General features: G+C 36.1%; 1 protein-coding gene across 1 annotated transcript; it reads left to right on the top strand.

The window, feature by feature from the left end:
• The first annotated feature begins 141 nt into the window (after positions 1-141).
• hyx (cell division cycle 73 hyrax) lies at positions 142-15,114 on the top strand. Its single transcript, XM_089643521.1, has 11 exons — positions 142-278; positions 396-501; positions 766-885; positions 2,163-2,308; positions 3,126-3,351; positions 4,693-4,867; positions 5,383-5,668; positions 6,549-6,669; positions 7,844-7,985; positions 9,300-9,441; positions 10,479-15,114. Exons 1-11 carry the CDS (start codon positions 148-150, stop codon positions 10,513-10,515), a joined length of 1,632 nt encoding a protein of 543 aa, XP_089499647.1. The 5' UTR covers positions 142-147; the 3' UTR covers positions 10,516-15,114.
• The last annotated feature ends 33 nt before the right edge of the window (positions 15,115-15,147 follow it).

Genomic DNA, 15,147 nt, shown 5'->3' with positions numbered 1-15,147 from the left:
AATATTTGTTCATGTATGCCCCTCCAACCGAGCAACGACAGAAATTTGACCGCTAGGCTAGTTATTGTCTATGGTCGTACTAAATATCTATGGTTATTTTGGCATTTAAATTTTCTATGCATTCAGTAAACCTGCAAAACCACCACCATGGCGGACCCGCTAAGTTTGCTTCGGCAATATAATGTGAATAAAAAGGAAATTATCGAAAGGGATAGCCAAATAATATTCGGAGAATTCTCCTGGCCTAAAAATGTCAAAACAAATTACCTTATGTGGGGGTAAGTGCCGGCTTAAACGCCCCTGAAATAACGTTTTGCCAAATGACATTTCTTGTTTTGGTTGTTAGGTGATGTGTCCTAGGCGCATATTTTACAATTTATTTATCACTGTTTCAGGTCGGGAAAAGACGGAAGTGTCAAGGAATATTACACATTGGAATGTTTATTATTTATTCTCAAAAATATCACCCTCACTCACCCCGTTTATGTCAGACAAGCTGCCGTAAGTTATTCCTTGCCAATGCATCTGTTTTATTTTATGTGTATTTTTGGTTTACCTTTACGCGGTAATCAAATTTCATTCCTGTCAAATCGCAACTTTCGAAATGTTTTCACTGATTTTTATTTTATTCTCTGTAAATAACTGTATGAAGTCGTAAATTAACCAGTTTCAATCTTGATAATTTACCAATTTTCCGCCGTATTTAGAAATCCAAATGCTTTTATTTAATATTACTTCATTTCAATTATATTGTGAATTTTACAGGCTGCAAATATACCAGCCGTAAGAAGACCTGACAGAAAAGAGCTTCTGGCATATTTGAATGGAGAAACGGCAACATGTTCCGCTATAGACAAAAGTGCTCCATTGGAGATTCCTACTCAGGTAAGATTATTTGTTACTATCTATTTAACATGTATCCGTATTAACTGTTGTCTTGAATATTATAATGTTATGGATTTATAATAATAAAAATAACTCCATCTAAAGTGATAACATTCCCAAAAGTTCATTTGGTTACAATGTTTGTGACATAAAAAAGAATTCGGTAAATATTCGGGATCGCTGGCCACGGCAAATATGAAATATTTTTTAATAAAACCTTTTGATTCACCTTAATTACCAAGGTTACTAATCAAGTCCTACTTTCTGCAGAAACATATTTATAATTATGAACACATCATATATTTGTATTTTTTTAGTTTTCATTTTATTATAGCGGATTATTATTTTTAAAAGAATGTTGAATATTCCCGAGTTACAAATAACCTGACAGTATTTGAATTCCTCTATCTGGAAAATGGTGGTTGTGCAATTTGTGAACTATGTTTATGGAATAGCGAAAGTTACAATACCACATGCAAATTTTGAGTTAATCGAAATTTGAGTGCTTTTATTTGTGCTTGTACTGTTTCGCCCGCCTTGCCGGGATGTCCCCGTGTTATAGCGGGTAATTTAAAACTGAACTGTAATAGTGTGACGGCAACTGAATTAACTTGTTAACTCATTGACTCATTGATGACAATATTAGCGACTCTCAAATGAAAGTATTAAACAGAAAAAGATTTGGTTGCATGTAAGAATTAATTTTATCTACGGAGTTATTATAATTAGTTAATGAAGGCAGCATTTACTCATAAGTTTAATAGTAATTGAGTTAATTTAAATTTAAAAAAATAAATCAATCCTTTCTTTCTCCGAATGAGAATCCAAAAGCTTTAAATTGATTTACATTGTTAGCATCGATGACATGTTGTGGAAGTTTGTTCCATGCTTCCACTACTTTTGCAAGGATTGTGGTTTGAGATTTATATTTTTGTAGATAGTGAAGATTTCTTAGATGCCAGGGCAACTATAATGTTCAGATAAAATTTTGAATGTCTCGATCAAGTCTCCTCTTTCTCTTATTTAATTTAATGTTGGTAATTTTTGTTCCTTGGGACTATCTTCATATTACCGGTCTCTTGGTATTTTTATGAATCGTCTGTGTTCCCTCTTTACATGTGTAGTTGTCACATATATGATCCATCGGCGTACGCGGATGTCGAGTATGTGATTCATAACAAAGTACACTGCGTTCAGGTAACTGAGTCGCATGATGGGACAGATTGCGTTAAAGGGCTTAGTCTGAAATATTCATTTCATGTGATCTTAATCCGCAGGTGAAGCGCTCCCTGGAACACGATGGGCCCGAGATCCATCCCAAGAAGGCTCGCTTCGAAGAATTGCACGTCCAGAAGGTGCGCGAGCAGCTCGCTGCCCGCTTAGATGCCCCCAAGGAAGCCTCCGTCACAGTCGACAATATCAAGTACAGTATTCTCAGTACTCTCGATTATTCGACAACTACTATAATCTGCTAAAACTATACAAAATCAAGCTCTGTAATTGGCCAGCATTATTCATCCAGATTTGGAGACCAAATCGTCGCCCTAGTGCTTAATTGTCCAAACGACCAATTAGCAAATTGTCCAATATCCATTTTAAAACCAAAAACAATAATTAGTCACTTTACTAAGGAACTAATGTAACCTTTACCTTTACGAAAATAGCTTCATCTTAAACAACTGTTATAATGTTTCATTCAAATAAATAGACAAACCTCCTCTCCCGTAAAATTTCCTAATTGTTCATTTGGACAATTAAGCACTAGGGCGATGATATGTAAGCTAGGCACGGCTAGCCCTAAAGCCCTAAGACACGTTGGGCCAACGTGTGAACGTTGTTGATGGGTTGGTGCCAAGATTCTTTAATGTGAGCACAAAAACTGACAGCAATCAGGTTGGCCGGCCAGCGTTGGTAGACAACGTGCGCTACGGCCAATATACGCCAAGCGGTCCTGAATGAATTTCTCTATAAATCGGTTTTGCCGGGTTGTTTCATAGAATTTAAACAATTCATCAAATTTCAAAGTTGATATTCAAGTTTTGTTATTATTTCACCATAGACTGGTTTTTTCTTAGTACCTTGATAATAACAGTATGTTTTTTGAATTATTACTCGGTCAATCAAACAAACATTTAATGTACCTGCCGCGCCTGATGTAAGTGTGGGACGGTACTCTGATTTACACTGCTAACTTTGTCTCGATACTCTGCTCTGTATAAAATATATATGTAATTATTCAGATCCCTCTCGGAGGCCATGTCCGTGGAGAAGATCGCGGCCATCAAGGCCAAGCGGTTGGCCAAGAAGCGCACCACCATCAAGAGCAACGACTACTCGGACTCGCTGGGCGTGGTAGGCTCCGACCTGCGCGTTATCTTGGACTACGACGTGGACCAGACCAAAGACATCATCAGTCGCGAGCGCCAGTGGCGGACTAGAACCACCGTGCTGCAGAGCACTGGGAAGGTACACATACTATTTATTAGTTAATGCAAAGTGCTCATGACAGCATAATATGCAAATAAACCAAAGCAAAGAAACTAGTAAAAAAAAGAGCACAAGTCAGAAGTTAACTATTTAATATGGAGAAACTTACTGAGGGGGCTTGTAAAGCACCGCCACCTCATGAGACACACTTTAAAGCACCCATAACTTTTTTGGCAAATAATTTTTCAATCCTAATTTATCAGACTAAAAGTTATCCTTGAATAATAAATATTGCATCTATTTCTTTGTTATGACTCACTCTAGCTGAATTAGTATTAAAAATTACATAAGTCACGATATTACACATTGTATTTAATGATAATTCAGGTACCGTCCCAAAAAAGAATATTTTTTGACAGGTGCAAATTAAACTTCACTTTAACATCTTATTTTTAATTTGAAGACTTTGAAATAACTTTCAATAAGCTGGGAGTTCTATAACAAATACATTGATATGCTATACATTACAGAATTTGTGTAAAATAAACATTCACGGGAATTTTGAATGCAACGACGAAATGGCATTCCAAAAATATTTGGCAACTGAAATTTTTTTACATTAAAGCCTGTGACAGACCACGCTATATTTTCGTATCTTGGCCTATTTCAGTATATCGCTCGCCATACATTCTCATTGGTAGTGTATGGCGTGAGTGGTTTATTGATGATGGTGAGCGATATGCTGAAATAGGCCAAGCCATGATGCGTATAGCATAATGTGTCGCCTACCTTAAACTTTAGACGTATTACGCTATACCCATTATTTGGGCATGGCCTACACGTATTATATGCTGAGGTGTCATACTACGCTATAATCTTACTCAGGAGAGGGGGTCAGATCAATTGGGGAACTGCCGCAGAATATCATATATTTGTATAGGATCTGTCACCTTGACAGATGACAGCCGCGTAATTACGGCTAGTTAAATATCGACTGGCTAGCAAATCACGGCGCATCATCGTCACCATGCCCACACTTATAACACATCTTCTTTGAAGTGGACAAGTCTGTTTGGGATTGTAAGTTCGCTGGTTTTGCAAATGGCCAAAATACGGCCAAATAAGCTCCAGTGGATAAAACAAAAGAGTAATGGTTATTATGGTAAAACATGAATCTACTAATCTCACTCTATTGACAAATAAAAGAAACTGGTTATTATGGTAAAACAGGAATCTACTATTAACTTTATATTCGTAAATTAAAGCTCAAGAAACAGACAGACTCCGAACAGAAAGAAACAGACCAATAATAACAATAATACGAAAACTTTATATACCCACGGCATATTGTATTAATGAATTATTTGTTGTTTATTAAAGATGTTTGCTAAGAATATCCTGGCCCTGCTGACGTCCATTAGGGCTCGGGAGGAGGGCCGGCCAGTCGGGGGCCCTCCCCCGCCTGTGGTGCCCCCGGCCCCTGTCTCGCGTGCTCAGGGACAGCCCGCCATGTACAACAGATACGATCAGGAGAGATTCATCCGCCAAAAGGAGGGTGAGTTATTAGTCAGAGTTACATATTAACCTACGAATTACGTGGTCTCAACGGCTGTGGGAGCACCTTAATGTCTGTTGTAGTCTCTATGTTATATTTGATTCCAGATAAATTTGTGGTTTTTGAAAGTATTTCAAAATAAAATACTGTCTTTGAAACCAGATGAAAGTATCTTTTAGATTTTTATATTACCTACAAACAGACATGGCAATTAAAAATATTAAAATTTTTAATATGTACAAGCATAGAAGTCGCTTACCGATCGTTGTTATCATGTAAACTGTAATTACCACTTTACACAAAAGTAAAAAAAATACAAAACGTGGTTTTCTCTCTTTCTAACACTGTTTAAATCATATATTTCACTGTAATGCAAAACGAGATATCATGACTTTTATGAGTCTTTGTCAGGCTGGACAAAAAGACTACGGGTGTTTGAGAAATATCTCCCAATATTTATCTAGGGGTTAACCAATTTAGTTAGACATTAAAATGTATTCTATGGTCCATCACAGAAACGGAGGGCTTCAAGATCGACACCATGGGCTCCTACCACGGCATGACCCTGAAGAGCGTGACGGAGGGCCCGAGTGCAGCGCCCCGCGGCCGGCCCGGTGCCCCCGCCGCCGCCCCCGCGCCCGGGGCCATGGCACCCCCGCGGGAGCTGCTGCCCACGGCGCAGGCGCGCCTCATGCCCCCCGGCACCAAGCGTCCCAGCAAGACACCCATCATAGTCATCCCCGCCACCATCACCTCGCTCATAACCATGTACAATGCCAAGGATGTTCTGCAAGACCACAAGTGAGTTTTTTTTGGATGATATGGTGAGACTGATCCTGTTCCCACATCGGAAGTTTTCACGCTTAACAATAGGGAAATAATATTAGGGAATCCCAACGTAAGGGAGTTCCAACTGTGAAGACTGTTATAACAGCTGGATTTTATTATACATATAGAACAAATGCACAAAACCACTTATTAAACCACTAATTTATTTAATTTTTTACCAACCAGTTTCGCTTGGCAAGCATCATCAGGGTGACAATTTAAACTACACAGAAATACATACCCCCTTACTAATGATACATGTGTTTCAAATTTTGGCAGTAATGGCCAATGTCACCACAGTTGTGTAAAATTTAAAAAATATTTCCCATAGAGTGGGTTTTTGTGTATACATGTGGATAAAGAGGGAGATAAAATATATCTATCTTATATATTAATAAAAATGTAAATATTCGTTTGTTCCAAATCTTAAGTCTCCAAAAGTTCTTCACGCTTTGAAATTTTGACACAACGTTGCATTCGAATACGCGTGTGTTTTTATATACCTATATTATATAGATATCACCTGTGACAGGTAAAAACATAACAGCACCATATGTTGGATAAACATGCTTTTTTTGTTGGACGTAAAAGCAACATGCACTAAACAATGGAATAGTGAAACAATAACCATAGTGATTAACTACAATACATATACAAAAGAAAGAGACGGAATGCAAAAGAGGAAGATATTAAAAGATGGTGGGAATTTCTGAGAATTTAAATGGAAACACACCTAATGTAGAACTAAAGGACAAATTGCGTTCCTTCTTTATTACAACTGTCATTTAAAACAGTACTAGTGTGAGGGGTCGTTAAACTTAACTGTTTGTAACTAAAAATTGTTTGTGTGCAGGTTTGTGTCAGTGGAGGAGAAGAAAGCACAGGGTACCATGCGGGAGAACGAGGTCTTGCTGCAGAGGCGCAAAGGATCCATGGAGACCAGCGCAGCCGCCAATGCCGCTACACCTATCACGGTAAGCCGACAACATAACTTCTTACTTGTTTTCTCATTGCTGAAGATGGATTTGACTGGTGGACAGGGCTCCTGCATTCCTTGGAGAACAGACGCCTGTGATATTTGATCACTCCCTTCCACTTTGCCAGTGAGCGTGAGTGTCTCCAGGTTTGAGTTTTCAGTTTGGCGAGCAACATGTCCAAAGTGTCTTAGAATAAGCAGTAGGCAGACAGTTGATAACCTAGTAGACAGTTATTATTTTTAAATTATAAACTAACGTTTATAAGACAAGGTTTTATGCATAGCATAACAAATAATTATAAGCAATAATTAGTCATTCGAAATACTAATACAAATTGAAAATATCTCCCGAGCAAAAATAAATCCCGCCAACGGGAATTGAACCCGTGCCTTCTGATGTCCGGTCAGGTGCTCGGTATCCACTGAGCTATGTCGGCTTATTTCCAACCCGCCAAATAATTCAATATGTACTAGTACCTCAATCAACAATTACTGCTTATTATATTTTTTCACCTGTAAACAACCAACTTTATTTTTGTAGGAAAGGCTTTGTTAGTGCTAAATTTCTCACTAGATGGCGTCGAGACATATTATATCTTCATTTATTGGTGAAATATTTTAAATTGATGAATCAGGATATTTTTTGAATATATTTCTTTTAGTTTAGGAACATTTAATGTCTTAAAAATAAAATCAGTACTCGTTCTCAACGGGACTTTTAGAATAACCTTCAAAATTATCTTCTGAAGGTTATTGTGTAATGCAATGCAACTCAATATTCCAAGTGTGGCAACGTTTAGTCTATAATACCCTAGTATTTACATATAAATTTTAAAACATGTTACCAGATTACATGTTTAAAAGAGTTCATGGCTATCCTACGAGAAACTGCAACGATTTTAAACTTCCTAAGACAAATTTATCGGCAACACAAAACAATATTTGTTATAAGGTTTTAAAATGTTCAATGAACTCGCCTTAAGACTTGGAGGAAAACAAAGATGTCGTCGTATTAAGACAAGCAGTTCAATGCACAAATGCACATTTCAAGGAGCCGAATCAAAGTTTTCTAAATGCTCGGCAAGCACCAAACTTAATGAAAGACAATATGAAGGCGGTCGTGCTAGTTCCCCTGAGGTTATAGTGTGTACTAATGACAATAATTGTTTCAGGTCCCCTACCGGGTGGTGGACAACCCTGCGCGCCTCTCCCCAGCGGAGTGGGAGCGCGTTGTAGCTGTGTTTGTGGCCGGACCCGCCTGGCAATTCAAGGGCTGGCCCTGGGATGGGAATCCTGTGCATATTTTTGCTAACAGTAAGTGTACTGCAGGAAATACGCTATAGAATGGGAACCCATAGCATTATTTCTACATCATCAGATACACAGATGAAACCACTTTGCCATGATGAAAGCAAAAATTACACTAAGTACGGGTTTTTTCACAGAATTTGCACAATAATTCTTCATTTATTTATTTATTTATTTAACGCCCAGAGGGCTTTTACATGGTTTTGGTAGTATAATTTTAATTTGACAGATACTTTGAAACATAAAAAATAAGAATAAAATTACATTTGATAAAAGCTATGCAACAAGTCATACAAACACAAGAAACAAAAACAGAAAATTACAGCTATTTGTAGGTTTACATGATGTGTTTAGGAGTATTGTTGAAATAAATGTTTTAAATGATCCACAAAACTTGCCAAGTTGGTATTGAATATGTCAACATCACCCAAGTAATGATTTCCCATGGTGTGAAGTCGTTGTATCGGAGAGTGGGCAATGCAGTATAAAAAAAATATTTTAAAAAATATATATAAAATATAATAATAATATTTTCATATTACAAAGTTAATTTTTAAGTTCTATACAAATTCTGTTTTCATTTCAGTCCTGTGAAGCAACTAGTCCATAATGATAAAATAACAGAACTTGAATGGGACTATCACAGAACCTGAAAATTAACATTGAAATTTGATGAATTGTTCAAATGCTGTGGAACAACCCAACCTAACTCAGGGCTAATTTGTTGACCGACCATTGCATTCAAAATCTTGACAATGAGGTTGCTCCTAATTTATTTTTATTTTTTTGATTACTTTTTACAACCTTCTTTGATGCTTGCGCCCATGTCTCGCAGCTCTAGTACTGTCCACGCTGGAGCTTTTTTCCATGGAATTTTAACCCCAATGCTTCGAAAAATGTATAAAGGAAAAAATCAGAATTGCTTGCGCTAATATCACTGTAGATTCTACTGTTTATTTCATGAATGACAGCTTACGAAATAATATGTCTATGAATGTCAAAAATTTTTTACACAAAACGGCGTTGCGTTGAGTTTTGAAAGTAGTATAAAGGTAATTATTGTTTGAAACACAAATCAACAAACAAATCAAACAAAAAACGCAAAAAAAAATATATAACAAAAAATAAAATTTAAAATGATATTTGAACAAAACTCATCAAGGTAATTTGCGCGTGGTTCTGAAAATTCTCGCCAGACAGTTACCTCAACTCGTTTCAAGTTTTGATGGAATCAGCTGTCATGTTATGTTATTCTGTCAGCTTGTATTGTGAGATAATAGATACTTATGCTAATATATTTGTGTGTGTTTGTTTCGGCAGTCTGCGCGTTCCATCTGAAGTTTGACGAGATGCGGCTGGACGCTAACGTGGCGCGCTGGGCCGTCAAGGTGCTGCAGCTCAGCCGCACCAAGCGCCATCTGGACCGGGCCGTGCTCATGGAGTTCTGGGAATCTTTAGACAAGTAACTATACTTCCTGCTATCTCTGACTCCCACCATCTATATCTACAATCATAGAATGTTCTTAATTGGCCCGTTCATCTTGCATACACAAACAACATACTGCTCAGGTTTTTTTTTTTTTTAATGTAATGTAATGTAAAAGTTATAAAGAATTTTTTAAAATTTTGTATGGCCAAGATAAAAAAAACCCTTGAAAGCCAAAATAAATAATAGAAAAAATAATAATCATTTAAAATTGTGAGGTCTTAACCTGTGGAGAGACGGAGCAAAAATCCTCAGAATACACTCGATTGGCAGATGAAAATACGCAGAGCCACACGAAAATTACCTTGAGGAGTTTTGCTCAAAGACTAAAAGCTAAGATTTTTTTTCCATTGTTTTCTGTTTACCAGATAATGTATCTTATTATTAAAATATATATCACGTTTCCCCAGAATAGCTAACTTATCTAAAAAAAAAAAAATCTATTGGTTTTACTATTTCTACTTACTCCACACGAAAAACAATAATCGAAAGGTGTTTTCAATAAAATCATGACTTGTATACTAATGCTACTTTTAAACTTAAATATTTTCATTTTTGCGACACTCCTTTTATGAAAACGAATTTTGACATGATTATAAGGTCTTTTAATTAATGCACAAAACATGTTTTATGTATTTTAATCAATTTTTTCATAACTTTTGAGTAAAATAAACATAAAAGAAGAGAAAAAAATACATTGTATTTCCATAAAATAGGTCTGAGTTAATCAGGTTAATTTTCATTAGTGATTAGACAAAAGTGTAATGCATTTTTTGGCCAATCAGCACTGTTGATGACAAATGACAAATATTGTTTGCACAAACCACTCTAGGCCTCGTACTGCCTTCGGTGGTTGAAATTTTAAAAAGATTTTTTATGCGGACATTGTTGTATATACGGTGCTTAATTTGAAAGGATTTCCAAAACTCTGTGTTATTTTGATGAAGTGTTTTTTCGCAGGGCTCCAGGTTTGCAGGTAGCGGTAGTAATATTGTTTTTGGTTTTGTTTCCAGATACATGGCAAAGAACAAGCCACACCTGAGGTTCTAGCACCCGAGCGAAACCCCAGTTGCGGGGTGAGGGGTGTGGTCCACCTGCCTCTTCATTTATTCATTCATTGGATTCTCAAGAAAAAATGAAGCCTTATATGATTGTGTTTGATGTGAAATACAAACTCCTGCTGCGTCTTTAGAGTGTGCCGCCCTATAACAATATAACGTCAAATCAGACCATGATCTGTTACAAATTATAAATTGGTCATGATTACTACGTAATTGTGAGCCATCCTTTTAGGCATGGCATGGCTCATAAAACAGTCAGACCTTGTTATATTATGATAATAAGAACAAGGGAGATGGGCCATCGGCGTGTGTGAAACCGTAAGTGTCGCCAATGTCATTCATCCATACTACGGCGCCCTACCTTTTTTCTACCTCCACGCCAAATGCATAACTTGTGCAGTTTGGTCGTAGCTCGCCGGCGATCAGTACGCTTCCATGCCATATCTCCCTTGTTCATATTATCTACGGGAACAATAGTATTGGTACATAGCTGTATGTGTTGGCTTGGCACTAGTCATGTAATATATCTGTTTTGTGTTTGTTGAACCTAAATCTTCTACAATTGAGAAAATGACATTTAGCTCCCTCCACCACTAGCCACAAAATTCACACAAAAGTATTTCTAAATATATAATTCAGTCAAAGATTCAACCTTTATGTTTCCCTTGGCTACTTCAGCATTAACCTTACCTATGCGGCTGTAACATATGTGATCCATCGGCAGCTATCCCCTTACACGGATGTTGCACATGTGATCCGTCTCTATATTGTGCCACTTAGTGGGTTCCATTGAAAAGATATGTTAAGATATCGCAATCGTATGTCATTAATAAGTGTCCGTCTCCAAATAATGTCAGGAATCACTGGTTAAAATAAGTAAAGTACGTCCCTTAACACCCTGTATAAGAAAACATAATTTTTAGATTCTTATTTTCTTCAGCATTGGCATAGTCAAATACCTGAGAATATCAATAACACGCCCAACTCCAGTAAAATGTTGGCAGTATTTACATCTATTGGCTGGCAACTCTGGCCGCTAGAGGCGCTATTGTAACATGGCATAAAATTCATTAAAGTATAGGAAAGAAAACTAACCCGCACAACTCACGCCACTAGGAGGCGTTTGTGTAGCATACTGCCATCAGACTGAATGAGAAATGTCAGAAGTTGAAGATATTACAACTATTTTACAGTATTTGACAAAGCTAAACCAGGCGTAAGACCAGTGTTTTTAAATTAAGTTTTTTACTATTCTGACCATACTTGTTGCCAAATACTATTTACATCATGAAAAGTTATATATGTGAAGACTGCGTACCTAGTTGATGGGCTGTATTACTGAATGTTGGAAGATATTAAAGACATTCTTTGAATCGCCAATCTTTAAGATTTCAGATTACCAGAACTGTTTTAAATATTTCTTAACTTTTCTCTCTATGATATTTTACATTATAATAAGGTTGTTTATTTGTTTACCACAAATGAAACAACCCGGCCTTACAACTCCACATGGTTAACTTTGCAGGCGGCCAAAGAATGAACTAACGAACAAGCAACTACATGTTAGTTAATTTAAAATGTTTGTATTCAAAATAACTACACTAGTGACTGCTGCAAAGTTAACCCTGTCAAACTGTAGAGTTTTTCTACCAGAACATAAGACTATATGTTGTGTTTTTATGAAATATACAGAAAAATAATTTTATGCATTGCCGTGCAACAAAATTATAGTATACACGATCTTAACATTATTTCAGCTGTACATAGCAAGCATGTTGGTACATAATATTTATGTTCAAATATATAATAGATACGTATAAAGGATGTATGTAGCAAAATCTTTAATATTGTCACAGGAATATGAGTGAAAAAGGTTTTGTTTTTAGAAAATTAAGTAACATAGGTTCAATTTAAATCTAAATATTGAAATGTAAAAGTCTTAGAAAATTATTATTCTTATCAACTTCCCCCAACTACTCTAGTACCACTACTACTACTGTAGTGTCTACTCTCTTCTCTTATTATTTACATATCTCCGTTCCAAGAAGCAATCGGTCGTCATTATCACGGCTCTTTATCGAGATTTGGTCTTCCCAGTGTCATTCCTGCCTTTAATCTACCACTTTTTCAATCAACACTTGTGATGGAGAATTAATTCATTCTCTGTATTCTCCAAATACTGTATAAGTTTTCTTGGAAATTCCCGGGTTTAAATTTCTCAGTAAATTACAACAACAAAAAGTGGGAGTTTTTTTTGCAGAAATTCAATTGTAACATTTTCTTCAAATGGACCATTAGCACCATTTTGTTTTTTTTTTTGTCATTTGAAAGGTCCCTGTTAAGAGGAACAGCTGTGTGCATTTTTCATTCAAGACTTAAATTTTGATTTGAGGCCAAAATGCCCAATCAAACTGAATAATTCGCAAATATCTAGTACGGATCGCTGTACCCACATGATGCACACTTGGGGCCTTAAAGAGTAGGCGATGTGTGAATGTGGTGCGGTGCAGACATTCATTCTCAGGTGGGATTGATGAGGTTCACATGGCGACGCCTGAGGCCCTAGACTGGCTCGCAGACCTAGATGTTCCCCTCTGACCCCCCCACCATACGAAAGAAGAAGAAGTACGGATATGTGCTATTTAAATTACGATATATAGGCCGTTAAAGAATTCAATTTTGCAAGATTTTAAATGCAACATTGGTATTTTTTGTGAGTTAATTGTAAATGTTAAAAATTATCTTTTGCTACCCACTGTTTTAATATAATGAAAAATGAAATAAAACACTGTAAAGAACGCATTTTTTGGGTAGAAATTAAAATTTACATACATACAACAAATTTGTTTTGCAACGTAAATCGGTCATTTGTAATTTAAATTTATGTCCATCAAAATGATTTTTTAATCATATTCATTATATTCTTATAGTAGTAGGAGCAAAATTATTTTTTTTAATAATTATCATTAACTCACAAATAATTGCCAAAGTTGCATCTAAAATCATGAAAAATTGAATACTTTAATTACATATAAATACAATCTAAAAAAAAAAAAAAAAGTAGCACATTTACCTGTACATTTGCTATACCTTTGAATTAAAGAAATTATTTTTCAATTTGGTTGGGTATTTTAACCTCAAATCCAAATTTAAGTTTTGTATGAAAAAGGCCACGCTGCTGTCCCCTTAAATGCCGATTCTACGTCTGTTTCAGCTTTCTATCAAATTATTATCAGCTGTTAATCATAATGACATGATAATTGTGCTTTTTCAAAAACAGTAATCACTCACTAATAATCAGCTTCCCAAACATACAAAATAGGCTAAAAATTAAAAAAAGGTATTTCATAAAAACAAACACATATATCAAACTTTCATAAAATTTCCTTTTGTTTCTAATAAAGACTTTGTAAAGTTATTAAAAAAAGTGGCAGAACTGCGATAGTTGCTTGAATACACAGAGGATTCAATATTTCATACAAAATAAATCACAAAGCACTTTTTTTTAGGGTGAATTGAAAAAAAAAAACAATAACTAAGTCTGGTAACTGGTAGAATCATCGGCGAGAGCAAGCTGAACGGCAGTACAGTAATTGACGCCCGAGTCGCTAGTATTTCAAGCCAAGACGGCGGCAATCTATTGCTAGTAACTCTAGCTACATGTAAACAGAACTAGCTTTGTTTGGAAGCCAGTAGGCTTATCTCAAGCCAGGATGCAGTTGTATTATTTAAGCTAGTAGCGCACCCAACCACCAAAGTTACTATCCTGGCTTGGTGTGGCCGGCGAGGCTAGTGTAGTGTTTTTCCCTAAAGACTTGCTGTTACTTTAGTCACTGCAATGATTCTAGCTTAAAATTTCCTAACATCCTATGAACTGCTTTAGTTTGTGCCGAGCCAGGATAGGTCGCCGGCATATTAGATTGTTATCCTGGCTTGAAATACTAGCCTCATGCGGCTGGGTGTTTAAGAGTAAGATAACCCAACCGGTGTGCGTACTTGGCTTGGCGCTCAAGTCTGAATACTGAATTTGAAATACTAGTACCGGCCAATTATAGGGCAAAAAAAAAATGGCAAATTATAGTAGTTGTTGGATAATCAAGCTGTGGATTACCGAGATTGTGTGTATGTAAAAAACAAAATGGCGCTGATTGGCCATTTGATGACAATCTTACAATTCAATATCTGCGAAACACCTGAACTTAAGAATCTCTTCCTAACTTCAAGCCTGAGAAGTCTCCATCACAAAGTGGACTTACCCTTTAGCGGTATTTGAAAAGTGATGTTTTAAATAGTTTTGTTAATATATATACAATTGGGAGTCATCAGCTGTCTCTATTAATGTTAGTTGCTTCCTTTAGTTTGTGCTTGTTTAAGATATAATCATTTTTACCACGTCGCTAATGCAATTAATTGCTAATTTGGGATTTAAGTTTTTTTTTTTTTTTTTAATATGTACAGTATTTGTTGATGAATAATTATTATTAAATAAGATAAGAAAACCTGTGATGTTTTTTTTTATTTCTTATTTTTATGACTTTCTAACAAATCATACTTCAATCAAATATGAGGTTATGTTACGACTCGATGATGATAAAAAACCTACTCAATTAATTTTATCAGT

The sequence above is a fragment of the Hesperophylax consimilis genome, chromosome 19 (assembly GCF_061612785.1).
Source record: "Hesperophylax consimilis isolate HC1 chromosome 19, BYU_Hcon_1.0, whole genome shotgun sequence".
Lineage (NCBI taxonomy): Eukaryota > Metazoa > Arthropoda > Insecta > Trichoptera > Limnephilidae > Hesperophylax > Hesperophylax consimilis.
Note: the sequence above shows the minus strand (reverse complement) of the source record. Positions and strands in the feature narration are given on the sequence as shown.